Genomic DNA, 27,275 nt, shown 5'->3' on the forward strand with positions numbered 1-27,275 from the left:
TCTGATGCAGACTCCAGGCTGTCAGCACAGAGCTCAAAACAGGGATTAAACCCACAAACCGTGAAATCATGACTTGAGCCAAAGATGAACACTTAGCCTACTGAGCCACCCAGGCAACCCTGAAAACCCAACGCTTTTAAAGAGCAGCATCAACTCATTTTCATGGAGCCACATTGAAAATGATTTATCCATGACCCCATATAAACAACCACATAACTTTGAAACATGTATTTGTTTTGAAGGTATAACTTCTCATAAATGACCATTAAGGTCATTTTACAAAATATTTCACTTAAAAATTTTTAAATGTGTTATTGATTTATGGTATCCATTTCCAATGCTATATATATTTGAACCCACTGAAATTTAATTTTGTTCTCTCTAAAACTTTACAAAACACACTTCTGAAAGATTCACAATTTTTTCCTACAATTTTGCAAAGCTTTTGATCAAAAGCAAGACAACTGACAAGCACTGACACTGTATTTAGAAAGGCTATAAACATAAATTAAAATAATCAAAATGTGGATTAAAATGTTTATTTCTAATACACATTTTTATTTCTACTGCATATTCCAAGACACATTTAATTATCCAACTCAAATTATATAGGAAGGATCAGAGGCAAGGCAGAAATTACATTTCATTTGGAAATTAGGGATGGATTGGAAGTTAAAAGATGAGAACAATGTTCACTGGCTGCATCGTCTAGAGAGAACGGAAGTAGAATGAGACACGTGAAGAGTGGTTGAAACCCGAGTCCAGCTCAGGGTGGCTGAAAGCATGCTTCTACTTATTCATTCAACCAACTTTTACTGGTTGCTTCCTAGGTGCTAGGCAGTCTTCAGCAATGAACAAGGCACATTCCTTGACCTCATGGAGATTATCTTATAATGAGAGACAAAAAAATAAATACCCAAAGGTCATACAATGCCAAAGGCACATAATGCATGAAGGTCACATAATGCCAAGAGATAAATGTTATGAGAAAAGTAAAGCAGGGAGAAAAGGTGACAAAGGGAACACCATAGCGTGAATGAAGCAACCAGTTCACCAATGGGAGAGCAAAAACCAGAACAAAGATCCTGGAAAAGGATTTTATGTGGTGCATTAGAGGAACAAAATGGTGGTCACAGTAGTATAGCACAGTGAGGGAAGAGTGATGCCCAGAGATATTAAAGAGACAAGCATGGGTAGATCACATAGAGCCTAAAAGTAGAAGTCTAAAACTTCTAGACTTGTACTACTTTTAGAAGTGTAGATTTTATTAGTGTAAAGAGAAGCAACCATAGGTTTAGAAGATGTGGAGAGGGGCGCCTGGGTGACTCAGTTGGTTAACGGTCTGACTTTGGCTTAGGTTATGATCTCAGGGTTCAGGAGTTCGAGCCCAGCATCTCTTCAGATTCTGTGTCTCCCTCTCTCTCTGCCCTTCCAGCACTCACACTGTCTCTCAATCTCTCAAAAATAAACAAACATTTAAGAAAATGTTTGTGTGTGTGTTTTTTTTTTTTTAAAGCTGCAGAGTAGCATAAGGTGGCAAGCATTTACATAGACTCATTCTGGTGGCCCTATGGGAACTGACTATAGAGAAACAAGAGTGGAAACAAGGACACCAGTTGGGAGGTTCCAGAAGAAATCTAAAAGAGGGAGGATGGTGACTTGGACTAAAGTAAAAGCAGCAGAGAAGATGAGCTATGGATTAAGATAGGTCTTTAAGATAATACTTTAGAGAACAACATTGTGGACATCCATTTATTCATGAATTTAACTAATAGTTATTGAATGCCTTCTATGTACCAGACACAGGGCAGTAAACATGATCCTTGTGAAACATTCAATTCAAGGGCAAGACATAGTCATAATTTCAATAAAGTCGGATAAATGTTCTGATAGGGAGGTACAGGGTACTATGCTGTCACCTCGTGTGAGAGCCAGGTGAGGTCACCTGAAGAGTGGCTGTACATTAGCCATGACAAGAGGCAGATCTTTATATGTTCCAAACACAGAAACAGCATATGTGAAGCCCACAGATGACACAGATCTGAAGACAAAATCTGGAAAGTCTGATGCTTACAGCACAAGAGGGACAAAGTTTAAACTGGATTCAGAGAAGTAGGTCTGGGATAGATTCTGAACAGTGTTAACAAAGTATGTGGATCTTTTTTTCCTAAAGATAATAAGAAACTAAATGTTTGTTTTAAGTAGATAAATTATATTAGCAGTCTTTTATTGGAATAAGTGAAGTCTGACCCATGTGAAGAATGGATCAAAAGAACAATTCTCATTTCCAATAACGGCATTAGGTCATTCAGGAAGAAAACAAACAAATAAACCACCATGCCTAAACTAAAAATGACGGGTACATTTTAAGTTTATTTTATTTATTTTAAGAGAGTGTGCATGCACAAACGGGGAAAGGGCACAGAGAGAGGGAGAGAAAGAAAATCCCAATCAGCATGGAGCCTGACACAGGACTCAAACTCAGGAACCATGAGATGACGACTTGAGCTGAAATTAAGAGTCTGAGCCACTCACGTGCCCTGATGCACAACTAATCTGAAAAGATCTGACTCCTGGTTTTTTGCCCTCAACAGTAGAGAAGAAAATCAAAGCACAGGCCTGCCTAAGATCTAAGAGCTGCCCACATGAATCTGGGACCCCAGTGTAAAACGTTTGTTGTAGAGGTGAGCCAGCAGTAAACATGTGTGACCCACATTCAAATTACTTGCTTGGTCTGGGAACCTCAAGTCAGTAATCAGTTTAAAGAAGGCCTGGCATGTAATCACTACTATAGATGCTGAAAGGCATTTGACCGAATTCAGTAACAATCCTTAAAAAGCCCCCTAAAATAGAAATTAATAAGTACTTCTTCAATATAACTTTTATATTATATTATAATCACAATATCTATGGGAAAATATTAGCGCTGTCTCACTAAACTCAGAAACAAGATAGACTTTCCATGGTCATCATTTATAGTTAACATCACATTAAAAGACACTAGACTAGAGGGTGATATATATATTGGAAAGGAAGAAGTAAAAAAAAATCTCTATTTGCATTTGATATTGATATTTACCTGGAAAATTCAAACAAATCAATCAATAAATTATTATAAAACAATAAGAGAATTTCAGTCAGGGAGCAGAAATAACTGTTAGAATACAAAAGTCATTATTCTTCATACACATAAATACAACAAGTTAAATAATAAAATGGAAGAGAAGAAATCATTTTCAAAAACAATAAAAAGTTAGAATGCTAAGGAGTAAACTTAACAAGAAAGATATAAAGCCTATTTGAGGAAAATCTGAAAATATTTCTGAAAGATGCAAAGGTAGACTCACACAAAAAGAAAGATTATTTTGTACAGAAAAAACTCAACATAAATATATCAATTTTCAGGAAGAAAAAACCACCATGCCCAAACTACAAATGATGGATACATTTTAAGTTGATTTATTTATTTATTTTGAGAGACAGTGAGCGTATATGGGCGAACAGGGGAAGGGCACAGAGAGAGGGAGAGAAAGAAAATCCCAAGCAGCATGGATTAATTATAAGTTAAATTATAAATTTCATGATCCCGATAAAAACCCTTACAGTACTTTTTTCTGGAACTAGACAAGCTGATTCAAAAGGTCTTAAGGAAAAATAAATAATTAAGAATAGACAGGAAAATTATGAAAAAGAAAACAATGAAAGGATATTAACCCTGGCAGATATTTAAAATTCTATAAAGTGTCAATAATTAAAACTGAACTGTTGTATGGGAATAGACAGAAACATACTAGATGCATACAAACTGGAAAAGTAAAATTTACAAAAAGTAAAAGTTTTTATTTGCATTTTTTAACTGTATACAGTTCATAAATGTTGTAACTTTGTTACGCTCACCAACAATTTATCAGAGTTCCTATTTTTCTACATTCTTGCCCACACTGTCTTGTCAAACTGTGGATGCTTGCCAAATGAGAATGACACCTCGATGAAGTTTAAATTCGTCTTTTCTTATTATGAGTGAGGGTGAACCATTTTTATAGGACACTTTTATTACTTTATGGGAGCTTTCCATGTCCATGTTCATGTTGGACTACTTGATTTATAAGAGCTCTTTATATATTACTAGATTCACCTTTTAAAATATGATCTGCAAATCTTTTTTTTTTACAATTTATGAGTTATCTTTGACTTCGCTTACAATGTTTTTGTTTGGTTCAGTTTTTTTGCCATGGACAAGTGTTTATGTATGTGTGTCTTAATATAATTGATTTACATTATTTATAATATTTATATTTATATTAATGATTAAAATGGAATATAATTGGTTTTATCCATATTAATAAATGGATTTTGAAATCTAAGCCATGTGAACCATAGAGAGGCCTTCTTGACTCCACACTTAAATAGGAATTCACTTATGTTTTCTTCTACTATCTGTATGGTATCATATGTTACATTTAAATCTTTCATCTGTTTCGACTTTTCTGTGGAAAAGTATGGATTCAACTTTATCTTTTGCCAAATGACTGCCTGATCAAGTAGTCTCATAATATATATATATAATATAATATAAATAGTATAGTATGGCATGCCATATAATATATAATATAGTAATATAGTATATTATATAATATAGTACTATACTATAATACTATAATATTACACTATGCTATATTTTATAATACATAGAATATATGTATGTGTATATGTGTGTGTATATATGTGTGTGTGTGTATATATATATATATATATATATAGTCAATGATGGGATATGCCATCCATCATAAAATTGCTTTCTGTTTAGTGAATATACAACCTTTATGGAGGTGAGAAGGAGTTGGTAATATCTACCAAAACAATACAGTCATTTGTACTTTTGTCTGGAAATCCCATTTCTGGTAATCTATTCTATTCATATACATGTCGATACATGAAATGACATATATACACTAATTTATTCACTGTGACATTATTTGTTTTGTTTTGTTTTTTTAAAATTTATTTCTGAAAGAGAGAGAGAGACAACGTGAGCAAGGGAGGGTCAGAGAGAGAGAGAGGGAAATACAGAATCTGAAACAGTCTCCAGGCTCTGAGCTGGCTGTCAGCACGAGCCCAACGCGGGGCTCGAACCCGCAAACCATAAGATCATGACCTGAGCCAAAGTCGGACGCTTAACCGACTGAGCCACCCAGGCGCCTCACTGTGACATTATTTGTAATATAAAAAGTAATAGCAGGAGTAATGGATACAAGCAGAGATATCCATATGATATTTCTGAAGATAGACTTAATGGGACTTAATGATGGATTTGGGGCGGGGAACAGTGAGTAAGGAAAATCAGCTTCCAGACTTCCTACCTGAACAATAAGGTGTATAGTGGTGTCATTCATTGAAATACATGACATGAGAAGAAAAGCAACATTGTTTGAGAAGATGATAAATGCTGTGTCATACATCATACTAGGCAGATATAAAGACTTATTGTTCCGTGAAGACATCCCAACTGACAAAATAAATGTAGGATAAGCAGGCACCTGTATGACATTTCACAGACAGGACCTAGAATATGGAGTATGATTCTGAGTGATCAGGAAGGTCAAAAGCAAAGAGGAGTGAATTTCAATAAAGACGCAATACAAAGTGGAACTGTATAAGGAATGGTTTATATTTAGCAGTGGAGATCCCTTATGACCTCAGACATACTGCAGCTTCACTAGGTGTTTAGGTAGAGACCAGAGTTCGAGTGACTAAGACATGAGCGCGGTGAGGCAATATTAGGAAGTGGGGAGAAGCTGATGTGCGGAATGGTGAAGGATTAATTGGGTACACAAACAGGAGGAAATGTAAAGGGTATTCCCCCCGTGAATAGGAATTATTCATTCTTATTTAATAATACCTTCTACTCAAATGCTCTTTGCACATCTGTCACCCTTGAGGCTCACAACCACAAGCACCATCCGAAGCAGGCAGGACTTTATACAGATACACACACCTGAGAATCAGAACAACCTAAAGAACTCACACCACGCCTTGCAGCTAGAATGTAGCAGGATGAGGGGTGCACTCAGAGCCAGCGCTTTTTTTCCTATCTACCCCACTTCTGGCCTATCCGCCTTTGAGACTAAGAAAGGCCAAGAAATGAGAATTTTTCACCTTTAATTTATTCACTTTATTGGCTTTCTTCTAGAAAGGATCTGAGATCTCAGGGAGAAAGTTTTGTGTGTAAGCATATGCAAAGCAATGCTATTTATCGCCCATGCCTATTATTGTCCATGCTTAATCATCCTCTTTCCTTCAAAGAAAATGGCTAGTGGTTTAAAAAGTGGCAATTTTATTAGGGATCTAACCAAAAGTATTTCTTTGTCATCAACTACATATTTTGCAACCGTTATTTACTCTATTCTTGGTTTTCTCAACAGTAAAATATTAACTGCTGTGCACCTAGCTTTTTCTATGATACTGATGTGCCCTGAAAATTTAAAAGTCCATAGAATGTCTAGCGTAAGACGTTGTAATGATAGTACAATTACAATTTCACGACTTAAAAATTTAAGCAACTCACTGCAAACTAAGAGCGACTGAGAAGCAAAATTACCCGAGTATTTCAGCCCCCAGTTCCAGCACCAGAAGGAATCTTCCTGTTGTCTTATTCTCCAGGTTTGTCCCTTGTCCTCCAAAGGACTTGAGCTCCAATGTCTGGGGCTCAACGTTTTGAAAGGACATTACCGAGTTAAGTACCTTTTGCCACCTGGGCTTTTTAATGTTTCTCATTGTAGGAGACTCAGTAGGGGACTCAGGAAGACCGATCTGGGAAACCTCTGATCCCAAACTCTCTCAGGGGCTGTCCATTCGCACTAAATTCCTGAACCATCTGCCACCCATCCCCGTCGCCTCCATGGGAGGCATGGGAGGCATGGGATCCCACTCTTTGCCAGGGAAAGGGACTGCCCCTCGCCAAATAAGGCCACCCCCTTTCGCTCCCAGGTTTGGGTGGGTGGGGTCGTTGCAACTATGTTCTTTAAAGTGGGAAAGAGGTTACGGCGAGAGGGCGTAGGGGCAGAAGAATCCAGACCCGAACGAATAGTTCCCTAAAGATGAAGGAGATGGCAAGGGCACACTCGGACAAGCAATGGAAACTATACAAAGGGTCACCTAAGGCCCGCCCATCTACCGTTTCCGGGTGCAGAGGGTCGAGACCACTGCCCTACTCTTTGTATCTCTCTCTGTCTCTCTCTCTGTCTCTGTCTCTGTCTCTCTCTCTCTCTCTCTCACACACACACACACACACACACACACACACACACACACACACACTGAGAGATTGAGAGCAACCCCTGCAAAGGAGCGCACCCTTTGACCCTGGGGCGCGCACTTTGGGTCGCATCTGCCCAGCGCTCGCCCCAGCCGCGGCCCGAAGCCGGCGCCCAGGCAGAAGAGGACCGCACCTTCCCGAGGGATTGCCGAGGCCGGGAGAAGCGGCGCTCCCCGCTAGTACCCAGAGGCCACGGTTTTGGAGAGGCGTCTGCAGCTGGCGCCTGCGTCTCTCTCTGTCGGCGCTGGGTATATCTGCCGTCGACACTCCTTCTCTCCTGGATCTCGGCGCCCAGGTCGCCAACCTCTTTCTGGCAACCCTCCCCCATTCCAACAACTCCATTTGTCCAGCCAGCCCGCGACCCGTTGACCCCCGCTTTGCCCTCCACCCCCACCCACCCCTGCTCCCTTATCCGGAGGAGACCCCTCCCGGGAGCCGGCAGCCGGGCGGCCACTCACCGTGAGGGTCAACAGCAGTTGCCGGCAGAGGGCTCCGCTCCGGGAGCGAGTGGGGCGGTCTGGCGCCATGCGAGCACTCGGCAACAGGTCACCCGCGCGGCACCGGGAGGCCGGGCTCGGCGGGGCCAAAGGCCGCGACGGGAGTCGGGCAGGGCCGGCCGCGCAGGAGGGGAGCGAGGCACAGGAGGAGGTGTCGCGCGGGGACAGGCGCTTTTCTTTCTGGCTTTCGGTAAAGCGCCTGCCTCGCACCCAAGGGGCTTTTCCTCTGGCCCAGGGCGTGGCTCCAGACGCGTCCGAAAGACACCGGTCGGCTCCTCCTTGGTATGTTCTTAAGTCTTCATTTCTTTAAGAGCGCAACAGGTGGGAACTCCCTCTCGCCGCCACCCTTTTACCTGCGCTAGGTGTTTCTCAGCAGCGGACGCCACCTATATGCCCCACGTGCCCCCCCGCGCCGGTGTCCGCCTGGAGGATTAGCTGCTGGCCCTGCCCAGCAGAAGCCCTGACTGTACAAAGACTCACTCGCCGGGCGCGCCGGGCCGCGGGAAGGGGGCGCGGGCCTGGGCGCGCTCCCGCGCCCCGACTCCGCCCCGCGCGCAGCCTGCTCCGCCGGCAGCTCTGAGGTCAGTTACAGACCCGCAGAGACCAGAAGAGCCGGAGCCCCAGGGTTTTAGGTTAACAGCTGCCTAAGGCGTCCACAGAGTTAATGCGGTGGACGCTGCTGGAGTAAATGTACTGTAGACATCCAAGTGCAGTTCAGTGGGGGTCTTCATCTGTGCCACACCTTTCTTTGGGGGTCTTATTTTTGTTTTTAGAAATTTCATAGCCAGTATAGCAGTGATGCAACAAAATTACCGTAAGTTAATGACATCCATTAATTAAGGGAATCCAGTTTACAAAAAAGAAAAAAAAAAGTAATAGTAAAATCAAGGGTAAGTAACCACAGAAAACGTATCTCGTAAGGTCCTAGAGGTTGACTAAATGTGAGCTACTGCTGTTCTTCAAGACTCTCCCTTGTCCCAAATTAAAGCCATCCACTGACCTTCTTATAACTGGTCTCCTAAACCCGATTCCTGGACATCTACTGGAGATTTCTCTCTTCCTTTCCTACCACTGAAACCAGAGTTTGCAGTAAGACAAGAAAAGAAAAAGAATGGGATACAATTTATGTTTGGTCTGCTGTGTACTTAAACTGAGCGAATCATGGCAGGCCCTAACCTGGAAAATTAAAATATAAGATCAGTATGCTTGCAGCTCTCCAGAAACAAAGGACAGGGCGTTCTGACTCCTCTTCCTGCACCATTTTTCAACTGCTGGCTTAAACCTGGGAAGTCTCCCGACAAAGGAGAAACTTGTCTGTTCCAATCCATTTGGTTTCTCTCCACTGGGATGTTTGGAGAAACCTGTTTGAAAAGCCAACCATGTCACTCACAGCATTTCAGTTCCTGAAAGCATGTACCATCCCATACCATTAAACACAGAGCCAAAATTATTATAATACCGACCGTATGGTTAAACTCAAAAGTGATGTCAAACACTACATGGCTTACAGTCTATGTATTAGTCCCATGCTCTGTTTCATTCATGAATGACGCATAATGAGTTGTTCTGTTATTTCCATATTCACAAAATTTGTCATTGAACCTTTGCTAGTAAAATAACCCTGGCTCATCATCATGAGACTATAGCTGACATGCTTCTGCTTCCCTACTTTTTAACCCTCATGTTTCCCCAGCAATGATTTCATAAACACACCTAATCCCATTAGTGACATCATGATCTCTAGCATGAAGCCTTCCAGAGGACAGAGAAGCAAGCTAGTTTCAGGTCCTAGGAATCTACTCAGGCTGTCATCATAGTCCTTGACAATAGGACATTTCCAAACTCCTGCCTTGCCCTTTAACCCCTAATGCCTTAAGGGTAGCTTACGTTTTTTTTCCTCATTCCAGGAAAGGGTGGAAGAGCAATCTGAAAAGAATTCATCTTAGATATTTATTTTCATCTCTCACACTAAGCACCTAATTGAGGCTATTAAAGTGGTGACGGGGGATATTGTGACTTTTTAAAAACAAAGGAATGAAATATAAGGGACTTACTCTAAAGAAGTAGTCTAATTCATTCAGTGTATTTAGATTCGGCTATATGGTATTCCTCTATAATACAATTTTGAAATAAAGTATAAATTTGAAGAGACAATGAAATGGGCGTAGAGGAATTTCTTTAAGAACCTCTTTTAGGGGTGCCTGGGTGGCTCAGTGGGTTAAGCACCCAACTCTTGATTTCGGCTCAGGTCACGATCTCACTGTTCCTGAGTCTGAGCTCCTACTCTGGCTCTCCACTGGCAGTGGGGGGCCTGCTTGGGATTCTCTCTCCCTCCTTCTCTCTTTGCCCTTCCCCTGCTTTTACTATCTCTCTCTCTCTCTCTCTTAAAATAAATAAATAAAGATTAAAAAAGATATAGGGGTTCCTGGGTGGCTCAGCTGGTTAAGCGTCCGACCCTTGATTTCAACTCAGGTCATGATCTCATGGTTTGTGGGGTCGAGCCCACCTCTGGCTCCACAGCTGATTTTCACTCTCCCTTTCTCTCTGCCCCTCCCCTGTTGTGATGTCTCTGTCTCTCTCAAAATAAATAAATAAACTTAAAAAAAAATACTCATCAAAAAAAAGGCATGTCTTTGGCTGTGAAGATGATTCTGCTGACTTGAACTGTTTTTCCAATGTGCTCTAGTAAATAGTGCACCAGACCAAGAGTCAGGAGCAACTTCCTTTAAGTCTTGGATGGCTCAAGTAACCTCAGGCCTCAGCCCTCGCACGGGTAAGTGAGATCATTAAAGTAACACTGCATGCTGTCTATGGTAACTTCTGCTTCTAAAATTGAACTACTTAGACTTCTGGTGGCTGTTTGTTTGGTATTTTTTAAAGGTCAGCTAGAAATGGATGTTTATTTCTGCTTTGAAAATCAGAATCAGAGTGGTCCTTAAAGAGAGGAAGGAACAGCCGCCCCACGTCCACAGGGGTACATCTACACAGTCTGGCTTCACAGTTTCCTAATTTCAGAAATCAGAAAGTAAACATATTAATGGCAACCAAAAGTCCCAGTTACTCACTGAAGTGTATATGGAGACAGCTCTACCTGACATTTCTGCCAGTCTTTCCACTGCTGCATCCTGGGGAGGAGGGTCCGTGGGCACAGGTGATCCTCAGGGCAAATCTGTCTTGGCATGGGGATGGGCACAGAACGCAACACAAAAGCAAAGGAAATATAGACTTACAGGAAAAAGAAAACAACATTAAGAGGCATCATCTAGCTGCAGTAGAGGTGCGTGTACAGAGGGAGACCTCTGATAAGCACAATAAAATGAGCACAGTTAGAGCATTACCTCTCAAAGTTGTTTCAAAATTAAATGACATGATGCATGAAAGACATACAGAATAAGACCCAGCATATTTTAAGTGCTCCCTACGCTTTAATTAGTTTGGGGATCCCCCCTTCTACTCTGCTCTATGTCTACAAGCCATTCATACCCCGGCCCCACCTCATCCCTCCCCCAGCTCTCTACTTCCCTTTCTTCAAGTACCCACCTCAGGTCCTGGTCTGGGTCTGGACCCCAGGGTTAAGTCACTCACCACATCCAAATCCTTCACCCCCCTTCACTTCAACATGACCCCCATCTTGTCTGACCCAAACGGATTAACTATCAGATTGCTAAGGTGGGGTCCCACAGTTTGTTCTAGTTGTATCTTTTCTGAAAACTTAGACCTTTTTTTTCTTTCTTTATTTTTTTAAATTTAGATTATTTATTTATTTATTTATTTATTTTACAAATAGTTTATTGTCAAATTAGTTTCCACATAACACTCAGTGCTCATCCCCACGAGAGACCTCCTCCATGACCATCCCCTCCTCCCCCCCACATCCATCAGTCCTCAGTTTTTGTCAGCATTCAAGAGTCTCTCATGGTTTGCCTCTCTCCCTTTCCCCCACCATTTCCGCCCTTCTTCTCCCCCTTGTTCCTCCGTCAAGTTCCTCTTAATCCTCCTATACGTGCAAACATATGATATTTGTCCTTCTCTGCCTGACTTATTTCGCTCAGCATAACACCCTCAAGGTCCATCCATGTTGCTACACATGGCCAGATTTCATTGTTTCTCATTGCCATGTAGTATTCCATGGTATAGATAAACCACATCTTCTTGATCCATTCATCTGTTGATGGACACTTAGGCTCTTTCCATGTTTTAGCTATTGTGGAGAGTGCTGCTATGAACATTGGGGTACATGTGCTCCTATGCCTCAGCATTTCTGTATCCCTTGGGTAAATTCCTAGCAGTGCTATTGCTGGGTCATAGGGGAGTTCTATTGTTAGTTTCCTGAGGAACCTCCACACTGTTTTCCAGAGGGGCTGTACCAGTTTACATTCCCACCAACAGTGTAGGAGGGTGCCCGTTTCTCCACATCCTCGCCAGCATCTAGAGTTCTCTGATTTGCTCATTTTAGCCACTCTGACTGGCGTGAGGTGGTATCTCAGTGTGGTTTTGATTTGTATTTCCCTGATGAGGAGGGATGCTGAGCATCGTTTCATGTGTCTGTTGGCCATCTGGATGTCCTCTTTGGAGAAGTGTCTGTTCATGTCTTCTGCCCATTTCTTCACTGGGTTGTTTGTTTTTCGGGCGTGTAGTTTGGTGAGTTCCTTATAGATTCTGGATATTAACCCTTTATCTGATATGTCATTTGCAACTATCTTTTCCCATTCCGTTGGTTGCCTATTAATTTTCTGGGTTGTTTCCTTGGCTGTGCAGAAGCTTTTAATCTTGATGAGGTCCCAACAGTTTATTTTTGCTCTTGATTCCCTTGCTTTTGGGGATGTGTCAAGTAAGAAGTTGCTGCGGTGGAGGTCAAGGAGGTTGTTTCCTGCTTTCTCCTCTAGGGTGTTGATAGTTTCCTGTCTCACGTTCAGGTCCTTTATCCATTTTGAGTTGATTTTTGTGCATGGTGTGAGAAAATGATCTAGTTTCATTCTTCTGCATGTTGCTGTCCAGTTCTCCCAACACCATCTGTTAAAAAGGCTGTCTTTTTTCCATTGGATATTCTTTCCTGCTTTGTCAAAGATCAGTTGGCTGTATACTTTTGGGTCCACTTCTGAGTTCTCAATTCTGTTCCATTGGTCTATGTGTCTGTTTTTGTGCCAATACCATACTGTCTTGAGGATGACAGCTTTGTAGTAGAGGCTGAAGTCTGGGATGGTGATACCTCCCGTTTTGGTTTTATTTTTCAGTATTACTTTGGCTATTCGGGGTCTTTTGTGGTTCCATACAAATTTTTGGATAGTTTGTTCTAGTTTTGAGAAGTATGCTGGTGCAATTTTGATTGGAATTGCATTGAATGTGTAGAGTGCTTTAGGTAGTAATGACATCTTAACTATATTTATTCTTCCTATCCATGAGCATGGAATGTTTTTCCATTTCTTTGTGTCTTCTTCAATTTCCTTCATAAGTTTTCTATAGTTTTCATCATACAGATCTCTTGTATCCTTGGTTAGGTTTATTCCGAGGTATTTTATGGTTTTTTGTGCAATTGTGAATGGGATCAGTTTCTTGATTTCTCTTTCTGTTGCTTCATTATTGGTGTATAAAAATGCAACCGATTTCTGTACGTTGATTTTGTACCCTGCAACTTGGCTGAATTCTTGGATCAGTTCTAGTAGGCTTCTGGTGGAGTCTGTCGGGTTTTCTATGTAGAGTATCATGTCATCTGCGAAGAGTGAAAGTTTGACTTCCTCTTTGCCAATTCTGATGCCTTTGATTTCCTTTTGTTGTCTGATGGCTGATGCTAGGACTTCCAGCACTATGTTAAACAACAGTGGTGAGAGTGGACATCCCTGTCGTGTTCCTGATCTCAGGGGGAAAGCTCTCAGTTTTTCCCCGTTGAGGATGATGTTAGCTGAAGGCTTCTCATAGATGGCTTTGATGATGTTTAAGTAGGTTCCTTCTATCCCAACTTTCTCGAGAGTCTTTATTAAGAAGGGATGCTGTATTTTGTCAAATGCTTTTTCTGCATCTATTGACAGGATCATATGGTTTTTATCTTTTCTTTTATTGATATGATGGATCACATTGATTGATTTGCGAATGTTGAACCAGCCCTGTAACCCAGGAATGAATCCCACTTGATCTTGGTGGATGATTCTTTTGATATGCTGCTGGATTCGATTTGCAAGGATCTTGTTGAGAATTTTTGCATCCGTATTCATCAAGGATATTGGCCTATAGTTCTCTTTTTTTGTTGGATCTCTGTCTGGCTTGGGAATCAGAGTGATGCTGGCTTCATAAAATGAGTCCGGGAGTTTTCCTTCGACTTCTATTTTTTGGAATAGCTTGAGAAGAATTGGGATTAATTCTGTTTTAAATGTCTGGTAGAATTCCCCAGGGAAACCATCAGGTCCAGGGCTCTTATTTGTTGGGAGATTTTTGATCACTGATTCGATTTCTTCACTCGTTATGGGTCTGTTCAGGTTTTCTATTTCTTCCCGTGTGAATTTTGGTAGTGAGTGTGTGTTTAGGAATTTGTCCATTTCTTCTAAGTTGTCCAATTTGTTGGCATATAATTTTTCATAGTATTCCCTGATAATTGCTTGTATTTCTGAGGGGTTGGTTGTAATAAGTCCATTTTCATTCATAATTTTGTCTATTTGGGTGCTCTCTCTTTTCTTTTTGATAAGCCTGGCTAGAGGTTTGTCAATTTTGTTTACTTTTTCAAAAAACCAACTCTTGGTTTCATTGATCTGTTCAATTGTTTCTTTGGTCTCTATGTTGTTTATTTCTGCTCTAATTTTTACTATTTCTCTTCTTCTACTGGGTTTAGGGCGTTCTTGTTGCTCTGCCTCTAGCTCCTTTAGGTGAGCTGTTAGATTTTGGACTTGTGCTTTTTCTAATCTCTTGAAATAGGCCTGGAGAGCAATGTACTTTCCTCTTAGGACTGCCTTGGCCGCATCCCATAGATTTTGAATTGTTGTGTTTTCATTTTCATTTGTTTCCATATATTTTTTAATTTCCTCTCTAATTGCCTGATTGGCCCATTCATTCTTTAGAAGGGTGTTCTTTAACCTCCATGTTTTTGGCGGTTTTCCAGACTTCTTCCTGTAATTGATTTCAAGTTTCAAAGCATTGTGATCTGACAGTGTGCATGGTATGATCTCTATTCTTTTATATTTATTGAGGGCTGCTTTATGTCCCAGTATGTGATCTATCTTGGAGAATGTGCCATGCGCACTTGAGAAGAAAGTAAATTCCCTGGCCTCAGGATGTAAAGTTCTAAATATATCCGTCAGATCCATCTGGTCCAATGTGTCTTTCAAGTCCATTATTTCTTTAGTGATTTTCTGTCTGGTTGACCTATCCATTGCTGTAAGCGGAGTATTAAAGTCCCCTGCTATTAGCACATTCTTATCTATAAGCTTGTTTCTGTTTGTGATTAATTGTTTTAGATATTTAGGTGCTCCCATATTCGGTGCGTAGACATTTATGATTGTTAGTTCTTCCTGATGGATGGACCCTGTAATTATTATGTAGTGCCCTTCTTCATCTCTTGTGATTGTCTTTAATTTAAAGTCCAGTTTGTCTGATATAAGTATCGCTACTCCGGCTTTCTTTTGATTTCCTGTAGCATGATATATATTTCTCCATCCCCTTACTTTTAATCTGAAGGTATCTTCCCGTCTAAAATGAGTTTCTTGTAGACAGCATATTGATGGATTTTGTTTTTTAATCCATTCTGCTACCCTATGTCTTTTGATTGGAGCATTCAGCCCATTTACATTCAGTGTTATTATTGAAATATGTGGGTTTAGAGTCTTTGTATCTTTTGTAGGGTTCATGTTTGTGGTGGTGTCTCTGGTATCTTTGTTCCTTGCAACCTTTCCTTCAGAGCATCCCCCTCAGGATTTCTTGTAGGGCTGGCTTCGTGGTGACAAATTCTTTCAATTTCTGTTTATTTGGAAAGGTTTTTATCTCTCCTTCTATTTTGAATGACAGGCTTGCTGGATAGAGGATTCTTGGCTGCATATTTTTACTGTTCATCACATTGAAGATTTCCTGCCATTCCTTTCTAGCCTGCCAAGTTTCAGTAGATAGGTCTGTCACCACTCTGATAGGTTTCCCTTTGTATGTTAGGGCCCTTTTCTCCCTAGCTGCTTTCAAAATTCTCTCTTTGTCCTTGTATTTTGCCATTTTTACTATGATATGTCGTGCAGAAGATCGATTCAAGTTACGTCTGAGGGGAGTCCTCGGAGCCTCTTGTATTCCCACATTTACTTCCTTCCCCAGGTCCGGGAAGTTCTCTGCTATAATTTGTTCCAGGACTCCTTCAGCACCTTTCCCTCTCTCTTCGTCTTCTGGAATTCCTATGATACGGATATTGTTGCGTTTGACCGTATCGCTGAGCTCTCGAATTCTTCTTTCCTGTTCCCGGATCAGTTTGTCTCTTTTTTTGTCAGCTTCTTGTTTTTCTATAATGGTGTGACCTTTTTTTTTTCTTTAAAAGAATTCTTTTATGGCAGACAGTTTTAAAATGTTGTTTATTTTCAATAAATAAAATTTTAATTTTCTAATGCTGTCCATATTTCTTGGAAGTTCTTCTTACAAAATTAGCCTCAATAAAGCATAGCATACTGATCACACTCAATTTCCGTGACATTTCAAAGTATATTTTTGAACTAAGTAAATGATAGAGTGTGAAATAAATTATAAATCAATTCTTATTACAGTACTTTTGACTTAATAGACCCTCAAGAAAAACAAGCCAATGAAAGTATTTTGAGGCAATTGTGTTGAACCATTTCGAGATCAGAGACGGTTCATGACATCTGCCATTGATATACGGCCCCTAGGAGTGCTATGAACAAGTCTATAAAAACAAAACTACAGAAGTTTCATTTGTTTGCTCTAATAATGAACTCCTTTGACAAGTATTTATGGAGAACCTATCATGTGTCAGGCATTGTCCTCAGCACTGGGAACGCTCTGGTGAACACGACAGGGCGCATGCTCAAGGGAAAGCCCTAAGGAAATAAAATAACCAGGTAGGACAAGAAGCACTCTCCATCTGAGATTTACATCCTGCCGAATCCTTTGTAAAAGAAAAGATTAATGTCAAGTTAAGTTCAAAATGTTATATAAACAGCATTGGACAAGAATTGGTGATTTCAAAAATCACCAGTATGAAAAATCATGTGTTAAGTGTGTTCATGGGTTATGAAATGTTACTCTTCTGTTAAATGGACCCACAGACAAGAAACATACTGTTCTGTGAGATAGCCTAGCCTAGAGGATACTTGCTCTTGGCTTCTTTGACAGTAGCGTGTCTTAGTTTCTCCTTTCCTTGCAGGCTCTGCCCATGCATTCTCATTGGGTAGCTCCCTCTACTCTGACCCCTAAATACTGACACATGCAGACACATCTGTATTTTTTTTTTCAGACCTTTGCATTAAGGCCCTTTCTACTAAGGTGCTTTGTACGTGTTCTTTCCTCTACCTGGAATTCCTTCCATCTCTTTAGCTTGGTTACCAATCCTGTGCATCCTACAAATATCACCTTTTATTTTCTCCTCTTCCAGGTCAAATTCTATCAAGTCAACCCTTCCTCATTAAACAGCTGCCTCTTATTTAGAGCACTTGTCACAATTACAAAGTTAAATTTGTCTGACTAATTATTTGGTTAATATCTGTCTCTTAGCAAAGACTGTACAGTTTAATGACTTCCGAGACTTGCTTTTTCTGGCGTAACCCTCCACCCCCAGGTATGAATCCTGGCCCACAGTAGACACCTAATAAGTATTTGCTGAATGACTGAGTAAATGATTGAATAAATGAGTGATGCCTGAGCATTTTTCTGGTAAGTAATTCTTTGTTTTTCTTCCTCTGTTTTTAATATTTATTGACCTATTAAAGTGATGCCTTGGATCAAATTTAGCAGGATGAGTGTTCCTAATCTGATCTCACACCTGATGGGCATGTAATAGCATATTTGATAAAATGTGAGATGGGCCTACGAAGGATTTCTAGTATGTTTTTTGCACAAAAACAGACAAATATGCTAATGGATTTTAACTTAGAACTCAGAAAAGAGACCAGTGCATAAGCGGGAACTGAGTATCTGATAAAAATGTGAACAGCACAAGCCACTGGGAAGAGGAGAAATTATTTAGTGGTGGCATTAGGAAATCGGAATCATTGTGGGAGAAAAACAACACGGATTCCCTACTTGGCACCACATACAAAGTGGTCTTTCCTGTGACAGAGACATAAACTCCACAGAAGACAATATAGGTGAATATCTACGTGATCCTCTGGTGGAGAAAGATTTTTGAAATGATGCCTGAAAAGCATATATCTGACAGTAATAATAATAATAAAATAAGATATATCTGATTACATTAAAGTCAGGCTTTCTATTCAACAAAGGACATCATGAATAAAGTGAAGAGGCAGATGATAGACTGCGAAAGACATTTGCTATGACTAAAACAGAGAAGGGAATATTTAGAACATGCAAGGAATGCTTACACATCAATGGAAACATGACAGAAACTTCAACAGAAAAAAATGACCAGAGTAAGCCCACATGTTTTACAACAGAGGAATCGTGAAGCCTAAAAAGTATATTTGTAGAAATTAGTGAAGCACACAGTGAAATCATAAAATATCATCCTACACTTATTGAGCTACAAAATTAGAAGCTGATTATCCCTTGTCAAAGTTACTCCCCAATTAAATCTAACTCTCCAGCTTCCCAGCTGCTGCACACTCACAGTTGAACGTGGCTAAGTATGGACTCATACCCAAGTTCAGGAGTTTCACTTCAAGGCCATGGTCAATGCTTTAAGCAGGGGTTAATACTGCCCACAGGCTTACCCTACATACCTAGTCCACCCACTGTCCCATTCCCCTTGGCAATTTTTTCATAACCTCCTCTTCTCTGCTTAAACCTTCTGTATATCCCCTTCAGGTCTCACTTTCCATTCTGACCTAGTTTTCCATTTTTCAGATGAAAGAAACAGATGTGAACTTCTACAAGCTTCCCCGTACCCACCACTTGCCTTGCCTCTGTACCATCCATGTGGCCTTTTCTTCTGCGCTATGAAAGAACTGCCTCTGTTCACAGTAAGTTCAGCTTCTCCCTTGGTGCATTCATTCCTGTCCCCTCCCACTGACTCAAATACATTGCTGTAGCACTGGTCTCTTGATAATGTAGGAGACAAGGAGCAATTTAATCCACCATTATCCTCCCCAGTAGTGTAGAAGCAAAACTAAACTTAAAAAAATAAAATTAAAAAAAGTAACAACAAAAAACACCAGAAATCTCTACTTTTCTAAGCCCAATCTCTCTGTCCAGTTTTCAGACCCCACTTCTGTTCTCCTTTACAAAACTACAGAAAATTCTAGGAAAAGATGTTTTATATTTACTGTCTTTGATTTCTTTCTTGGTTATCTCTTGAATCCTTTCTAATCAGGTTTTCTTACCTACTGATGGCCTCACCAAATGTGGTGCTTTTTAAAAATATTTGTAAAGTTTATTTATTTATTTATTTATTTACTTACTTATTTACTTATTTATTTATTTATTTTTGAGAGAGAGAGAGAGCATGAGCAGGGGAGGGAGAGAGAGAGAAAGAGAGAGAGAGAGAGAGAGAGAGGATCACAAGCAGGATCCCTACCATCAATGCGGAGCCCGATACAGGGCTCTATCCCACAATGTGAGTTCATGACCTAAGCTGAAATCAGGAGTCTGACACTTAACCTACTGAGCCACCCAGGTGTCCCTAGGTGTGTTTTTACAAGGATTGCAGAGAATTCCATGTTACTATTCTGTTCATTTTTCAGCTTCATGATATTATCTTAATTGCAGAGGACTTGCATGCCATCCTTGAAACACACTCTTCACTTGGTTTCTGTTTTTCCTTCTCCACCTCACTAACTGATTCTTCTTCCCCTCTGTCACCTTTCAGTGGTTGGACTTTCTTCTGGTTCTGTCCCAGCTCACTCCCTTGTTGATCTCACCCAGACTTCTAACTTGAAACACCATCTCCATGTTAATAACTGGCAAACCAAAGGCAGTATCCTACACCTTTCTTTCGAATTCCAGGCTCCAACTCTCTATGTGAAATGTTAGCTTAGATGTTGAGAAAGCATTGCAAAGTTAATCTTTCCAGTTCTGCATTCCTGATCTTCCCCATTAACGATGCCCATCCCACATTCTTCTGCGTTTCAATTAATGGCCACTCCATCCTTCCAATTGTTCCCATCAAAACATCTTGCAGACTTCCTCCTTTTGTCTTCTACTCTAAATGCAATCTGTCAGTAAATCTTGTGAACTCTGCCTTTAAAGTATACCTGGAATCTGCCTTCCCTCTTCCATCCTCTTCCAGATCACTGCCGTCTCCCACCTGGGTTATTCAGAAAACCTCCTAATTGATCTTTCTGCTTCTGACATGACTCACTTCAATCTGTTTTCAATCCAGCATCTAGAATGTCCCTGGTAAAACATAAATCAGGTCATGACATTTCTCTACCCAGACTCCTCCAGAATGATTCCAAAAATCAAAAGATAAACAAAACAAAACAAAACAAAATTCTTGGAGGCGTCTCATCTCATTTAGATCAAATCCGGAGTTTGTCCAGTGGTCTACAGGGCCTTGCACATTCCACCGTGTGTCTCTGACTTCAGTTCTTACTTGGCCCTCATGCTGCCAGCCACGTGGGCCTCTCGGCGGCTGTTCCACAGACATGTGGGGCACTCTCTCCCTTGTCCTATCCCTTCTGTACGCAATGCTCCTCCCCTAGATGGCCACATTGCTTGCTCTCTCACCTCCTTCAGCCTGACCTTCATGTCTCCTCATTGAGGCCTTCGTTGTGCACCCTAATGAAAATCTCAAACTTCCAATTACTTTCTGTGGATTCCAGCAAACAGCCTGTGACTTTACTGTGGCTCTTTCCCCCAGCGGGTCTTTGTCTCTTGCACTACAAGATGGCAGAACCGGCTCTCTATCAGAGGGTTTGCCTCGGTTTGTTAGCTTCCTACCTCATAAAGGTTTAGAACTCAACAAATGTCGTGAAGGGAAAACCAGAGGTATAAGAAATCCCGCCAGCGGCTGTCACTCTAGCCCTAAGCAATGACTAAAAGCCCCCCTTTTTCTCTCTTCCCACACAGTGGCCTTGCGCTTTGGCCGAGCCTGGGTTCTTAGCAGCCAGCCAGTTTCCAGTATCTTGGAAGGCTTCCTGGGGAAAAAAGGAAGTTTTCTTACAGAGGATAAACTCACTCTCCCCTCTGGAATATCAGCTTTGCTAGCTCTTGTTGATTCTGCAACTTCTGATCTCTCAAAATAGATCAATTTTTTATTTCATCTGGCCCTTCTTGTTGGTCTTGGTAGGAGCTTTGGTCTCCTATGAGCTGCTCCATCCTACTGTCTGTCTCTCATTTTTTACTTATTTCACTTTCTTGGTCTATCTCTCTATATTAGAATGTCATTTTTGGGACGTCTGGGTGGCATGGCCAGTTGTGTCCGACTTTGGCTCAGGTCGTGATCTCACAGTTTGTGAGTTCAAGTCCTATGTCAGGCTCTGTGCTGAAAGCTCAGATCTTGGAGCCTGTTTTGGATTCTGTGTCTCCCTCTGCCTCTCTTTCTTTCTCTCTCAGAAGTAGTAAATGAATAAACTTTTAAAAAGGTCATTTTCATGAGATCTTATATTGATCTCCATTTTCAGTGGCTATTGTTGTGCCTGTCACAATGTGGGCCCTTAGTATACATTTGTTGAATAAATATGTGTGTGTATATATATATGCTATCCAACTACCTGTAATCCATAGACTAATTATTAACAAATGATGGCATTACTTTGAGATAAGCATATGTATAATACTAGCTACAAGCAAACCTGAAATTTATACTAGGGCATCTGACAAGGCTCCCCATATAGAGGCTGTGATCCTTCAAAACAATTGAAAATGTGCAGTGAGAAAACGTATTTAATTTCCATTTGCAGAAAGTGTATGAAAAAACATTAATAAGCAGTGGTCATAAACATGAGGCTCAAATCGATGATCACAAGTCCCAGAATTCCTAATTACAGTCATTGGCTTGCAATGCTTCATTAAGCTGTATTCCATAAAATTCCATGGAGCTTGCTCCAGAGAAAGTAAGAGCAGGGATTGATGGTTGGGTTTTTCATCTAACCAGTATTGAGGAAGCCAGCCAAAAGTGTTGGATGGATATATATATAGATAGACAGATAGATGGATAGATAGATAGATAGATAGATAGACTTACAGGTATCAATAGATATCAATATCCTGCTGAAGATTTAACTGTCATTATCAGGGGCTGACATGTAGGGGAGAGAGGGAAATGCTGTTTGAAGGGTACAAGCCTTTAGTTATAAAATGAATAAGCTTTGGAGATCTAATGTATAGCCTGGTATGTCTATAGTCAATAACATTGTATTTTGTACTTGCAATTTGCTAAGAGGGTAGACCTTTAAGGGTTCTCACCACACACACAAACAAAAAAATGTAACTATATGAGTTATGGATTTCTTAATTAATCTGATTCTGATAATCATTTCATGAAGTATATGTAAATCATTACATTGTACACTTTGTGTATATAAATTTTATTTGTCAATTATACCTCAATAAAACTGAAGAGCAAAACCAAAAACAAGTGGCGTCATTCCCCTGACATTTGCCTGGCCAGTGACTGTGCTAACGCTCCTCGCCACCCCCACCATTTACAGTCTCAGCTGAGTGGGCCTCTGGGAAATACAGTCCATCAAACACATGCCTGTTCAAATCTACCGGTCTGTTCTAGATTTTTCAAAAGGTCATCTTAATATGCTGCAACTCTCTTTCAAATCTTTTCTTCCTTCTCAATGCCCTGTATTAAGTTTGTTGCTGCTTCCTGAAAATTTGAATGTAACTCTTTTCTTCTGTCTATTTCTCAACTACTATCACCACATAAATTAAAATAAGCCACCTCCTCTTTCTCTGAGCGCTTCCTTTTTCCCTCATCTCTTCTTTTTCTTTTTTATTATAACAAAATTACTGAGATATGATTCCTGTCTTTCTTTCTGACATTCATTTTACGTCGTTTAATAGCAATCCTCACTAGCATATTGTTGGCTAGCATGATTTTCACAACAAATCCTAGAATCTAGAGTAGGGGTGGAGGGGTTCTTGATGGGAGGGAGGGAAAGAGCTGTGAGGGGGAAATGCCTTGCTGGTCATTGCTAAGCAGAGGAAAGACAAGACCTTTTGAATAGTCACACACACACAAACACACACACAAACACACACACACACACACACACACACACACACAAAGTATTTACACTACTGGTTACTTAGATAGAAAGTTCATTTTACAAGTGGTCCTGACCTAAATGAACTACCAATATTTGGGGATGGATTACTTGGACAGTAAGTAATAAAGAGTGGGAGGTGGGAGTGTGGAGCATCAAGTATGTGCTTTCCAACTTTGAGACAGAACATGCCTTCCAGGAACTCTGACCAAGTTTAAAATGTCTCAAACCAAACCCATTGTCTTTCCATTATAAAAACAAAACTGAACTAAAACTCCTTTGCTTTTCTCTTCCTTGTAGTTAATGGTTTCATGATCCTCCCACTCACTCAAGAAAGGAATCAGAGAGTCATCCTAGACATAATCTCTGCTTCATGCTCACATCCATCAGTCTCCAGGTTAATTGCTGTATCTGACTCCCCATCTCTCATCTGGACCATCTTCATTGGTCTTCCAGCTCTAAAAGCCTTATAATTCATCCTCCGTAATAGTGGCTTTCAAACTGTGTTTTTTGGAACTCTAGTTGTTCTTGTTTTTTGTTCATTTTGTTTGCTTTTGGTTGTTTGGTTTGGGCTTTGTTTGTTTTGGGAATACTTACTTCCCCTTCCACTAGAATGCCTCCTTTGACTTTGCTCACGGAACATTCCCTAACTTCCCTCCTAAGGGAAAAGTGCTTCCAAGTCTGCTGTGCATACAGGCTTTGACATGTGCCTCTGTTATTTGGTATCTGACCAAAGTGATGTAATTACTTGATTTATAAATCTGTCTCTTCCGGGAGTGCATTAATTTTCTATTCTTCATATGCTTAGGTAATTGCAGAATTCTGGGTTTGATCTATATTTGAACAAAGATGGATAATACTATTAGTAACAAAGATAAGGACAGCAGCAAAATACTAGTTTGTGAATGTGTTAAATAATTTGCTTCTGAGGATACTGAGTTTGATATTTCTATGAGCCATAAAGCTGGAAATAATTAATAAGGAATACGGATGTGGAATTCAGTGGACATCCAGTCCAGAGATGCCAACTTGATTATTATCAGTATACAGATAACTAGGGCAACTCCAAATGGCAAGAGTTAATCTATTTGCCCCATAGATTCTGGTGTGGAGAGGATTTCTCTGATGTAAGAAAGACTATGTTTTGTATTCTCCTTCCCATAGACATTTACCAGCTGAAGATTGAAATTTACATTGTAGGGGCACCTGGGTGGCTCAGTCGGTTAAGCATCCAACTTCAGTTCAGGTTATGATCTCATGGTTCTTCAGTTAGAGCCCTGCACTGGGCTCTGTGCTGACAGCTCAGAGCTTGGAACCTGCTTCAGATTCTGTGTGTGTGTCTCTCTCTCTGCCCCTTCCCCTGCTGGTGCTCTGTCTGTCTTCCTCTCTTAAAAATAAAACATTTCGGCAATGCCTGGGTGGCTCAGTCGGTTAAGCGTCCGACTTCGGGTCAGGTGATGATCTCACGGTTTGTGGGTTCGAGCCCCGCATCAGGCTCTTTGCTGACAGCCAGCTCAGAGCCTGGAGCCTGTTTCAGATTCTGTGTCTCCCTTTCTCTCTGACCCTCCCCTGCTCGTGCTGTCTCTCTCTCTCTCTCTCTCTCAGAAATAAATAAAACATTTAAAAAATTATAAATAAATAAACAAACATTTCAGAAAATTAAAAAAAAAAAGAAATCTACATTGTAGAAGGTCATGAGTAAGCAACATAGATTCATAGGAGATATAATTCTCTTTTAGGATGATGAAGTTATAAACATCTTTCCATTGTATTATGGAGATTGGAAGTCATTTGAAGAGAAATGTTCAGGGTGCAACCATTGGTCAGACTTGTATTTAAATCCTGGCTCTATGAAAACCTAAGAGGCTGAGCTTGTTTAAGTCTGCTCATCTCTGTTAGTAAATAGTAAATAGGAATAGTAATGCCTAAGTTGTAAGTATATTGTTAATATTTTCAATGAGATAATATTTGTGAAAAGAACATTCTAGGGGCACCTGGGTGGCTCAGTTGGTTAAGCGTCTGACCTCAACTCAGGTCATGATCTCATGGTTTATGAGTTCGAGCCCCACATTGGGCTCCGCACTGACAGCTCAGAACCTGGAGCCTGCTTTAGATTCTATATCTCTTTCTCTCTCTGCCCCTCTGCTGCTCACAGTCTGTCTCTCTGTGTCGAAGAAAAACAAAGACATAAAAAAAGAATATTCTGGAATGCTTGCACATAGTAGATGCTTAATAAATGTCTTCAAAAAACCAATTATTGAGTTCCCCTATGCACAAAGATCCCTTTCCTGGTGGAGCTTACACTCCAATGCAGGGAGAGGAGAGAAAACAATGAACAATGAACACAATGAAGCAGTAAATTCTATGGTAGGACAAATGGCAGCATAATTCATTTGATACTAAAACTTCTGTAGGTAGCCACAAACTTCAATGCCTGCAGGGGCCAGGAAAGAAACCAAAATAAATAAGTCAGGTTGGATAAAAAAAAAAACCCAGCCCTTTTTAATTATTTTGCTTTTGAGAAAGATAAGAGTACAGACAATATGTCTCTTTTCTCTTCCCAAATCTACCTTCAGAAAATGATAGTACGATGCTCGCTTCAGTGGCACATATACTAAAATTGGAACAATACAGAGGATATGCATGGCCCCTGTGCAAGGATGAGTCAAATTCATGAAACATTCCATATTTAGAAAGAAAGAAAGAAAGAAAGAGAGGGAGGGAGGGAGGGAGGAAGAAGCAAAGAAAGAAAGAGAGATAGAGAAAGAAAGAAAGAATAATAGTACAGAGTGTCATAATAAATGGCAGTTGATACCCTTCCTATCTGAGACATGAATGGCAAGCTTCACAGGCCTTGGCATTGGCAGGTGGCACTGGGAATGCAACATTTTCACTTCTAGCCAATTGGCAGCCTTAGGAAACATACGCTCAAGGTCACCAGAACTGCCAAGTTTTCAAGAGAAGTCACAAATTTACATTCTGGGTAAAATGTCTTGATTGGAATATAGAAATGTATTCATAATTTTTTACAACTATAAAAGCTTCCCCCCTTCTCCCTTCTTCCTCCCCTCCAAAATGTGCCGGCTACATCTGGCCTGCAGGCATAATCAAGTTTTAAAGACTAAAACACCTTAAATATTACTTACGTGATTTTTTAAAATATGTTTTTTTTTGCAGTATTTTGTAAAACTTAGCGAGTGAAAGAGCATGTCTCCCCACTCTAACTATGTAGTCCCTTAACTATTATAGAAGGAATTAACATTTTGCTGAGAATCATATTGAGCCGGGGCAGAGTAACAACTGGTTATGAATAAGAAAGAGTATTCCTCCTGCACATTTGTCCCCAGATTACCTCATACCATCAGTAAACATCTTCTTTAGCTACAGTGCCCTGATTGTTCAGCTGACAAACCATATTTCTCACCCTTTCTTGCTGATAGAGATGAAATTATGACTAAGGATATGCAGAAGTTGTTGGAGAGAACTTCTGGAATGCTCCCTAAAAAATAGACTTCCTCCTTCCTCTTTTTTTTTTTTTTTTTTTAGAGGGAGAGAGTGTTCAGGTGGGGGGCAAAGGGGCAGAGGGAGAGAGAGAGAGAGACGGTGTGAGGCAAAGAATCTCAAGCAGGCTCCAGGCTCGGAATGGAGCTAGATGCAGGCCTTGATCCCATCACTCTGGGGTCATGACCTGAGCCAAATTCAAGGGTCAGAAGCTCAACCATATGAGCCACCCTGGTGCCCCCTTCTTCATTTTCCCTGTTATCAGCATGAATGTGATGTCTTGAGCTGCATCAGCCATCTTGTGATTGTAGAGTACTTTGTGCAAAGGATGGTTGAGCAGGAAAAGTGAAGGTTCCCAGGACATTAAGAAGTGTCCATACAAACCCAAGACTTTGAACTTGTTTTACATTTAGTGAAAATAAACTCTTACATTGTCTAAGCCACTTTATTTCTCTAAAAAAATGTTTATATATTCTTGAGAGAGAGTGAGGGAGGGGAAGAGAGAGGGGAAGAGAGAGGATCTGAAGGGGGTTCTGCACTCATCGCAGAGAACACTATGCAGAGCTTGAACTCAGGACACGTGAGGGCATGATCTGAGCCAAAGTCTGAAGCTTAACTGACTAAGCCACGCAGGCGATCATAAGCCCCTTTATT

General features: G+C 40.6%; 1 protein-coding gene and 1 non-coding gene across 3 annotated transcripts in view; one reads left to right on the forward strand and one right to left on the reverse strand.

Annotated features, from left to right (window-relative positions):
• DSC2 (desmocollin 2) overlaps positions 1-8,277 on the reverse strand; it is a 38,428-nt gene extending 30,151 nt beyond the window's left edge. The window contains exon 1 of one of the 2 annotated variants that reach the window (XM_039254438.1): positions 7,774-8,276. In XM_039254438.1, the coding sequence (XP_039110369.1) occupies positions 7,774-7,842 (69 nt within the window). In that variant the 5' untranslated portion in view covers positions 7,843-8,276. Of the gene's footprint in view, positions 1-7,773 lie in introns of both variants that reach the window. The other variant, XM_039254439.1, reaches the window with a different exon arrangement.
• Positions 8,278-25,710: 17,433 nt separating this feature from the next.
• LOC120246844 lies at positions 25,711-25,813 on the forward strand. The gene has a single exon (XR_005532165.1). It is a non-coding gene; the product is annotated as a U6 spliceosomal RNA (small nuclear RNA).
• The last annotated feature ends 1,462 nt before the right edge of the window (positions 25,814-27,275 follow it).

Source organism: Hyaena hyaena, unplaced genomic scaffold (assembly GCF_003009895.1).
Source record: "Hyaena hyaena isolate Hyena2069 unplaced genomic scaffold, ASM300989v1 scaffold_490, whole genome shotgun sequence".
Lineage (NCBI taxonomy): Eukaryota > Metazoa > Chordata > Mammalia > Carnivora > Hyaenidae > Hyaena > Hyaena hyaena.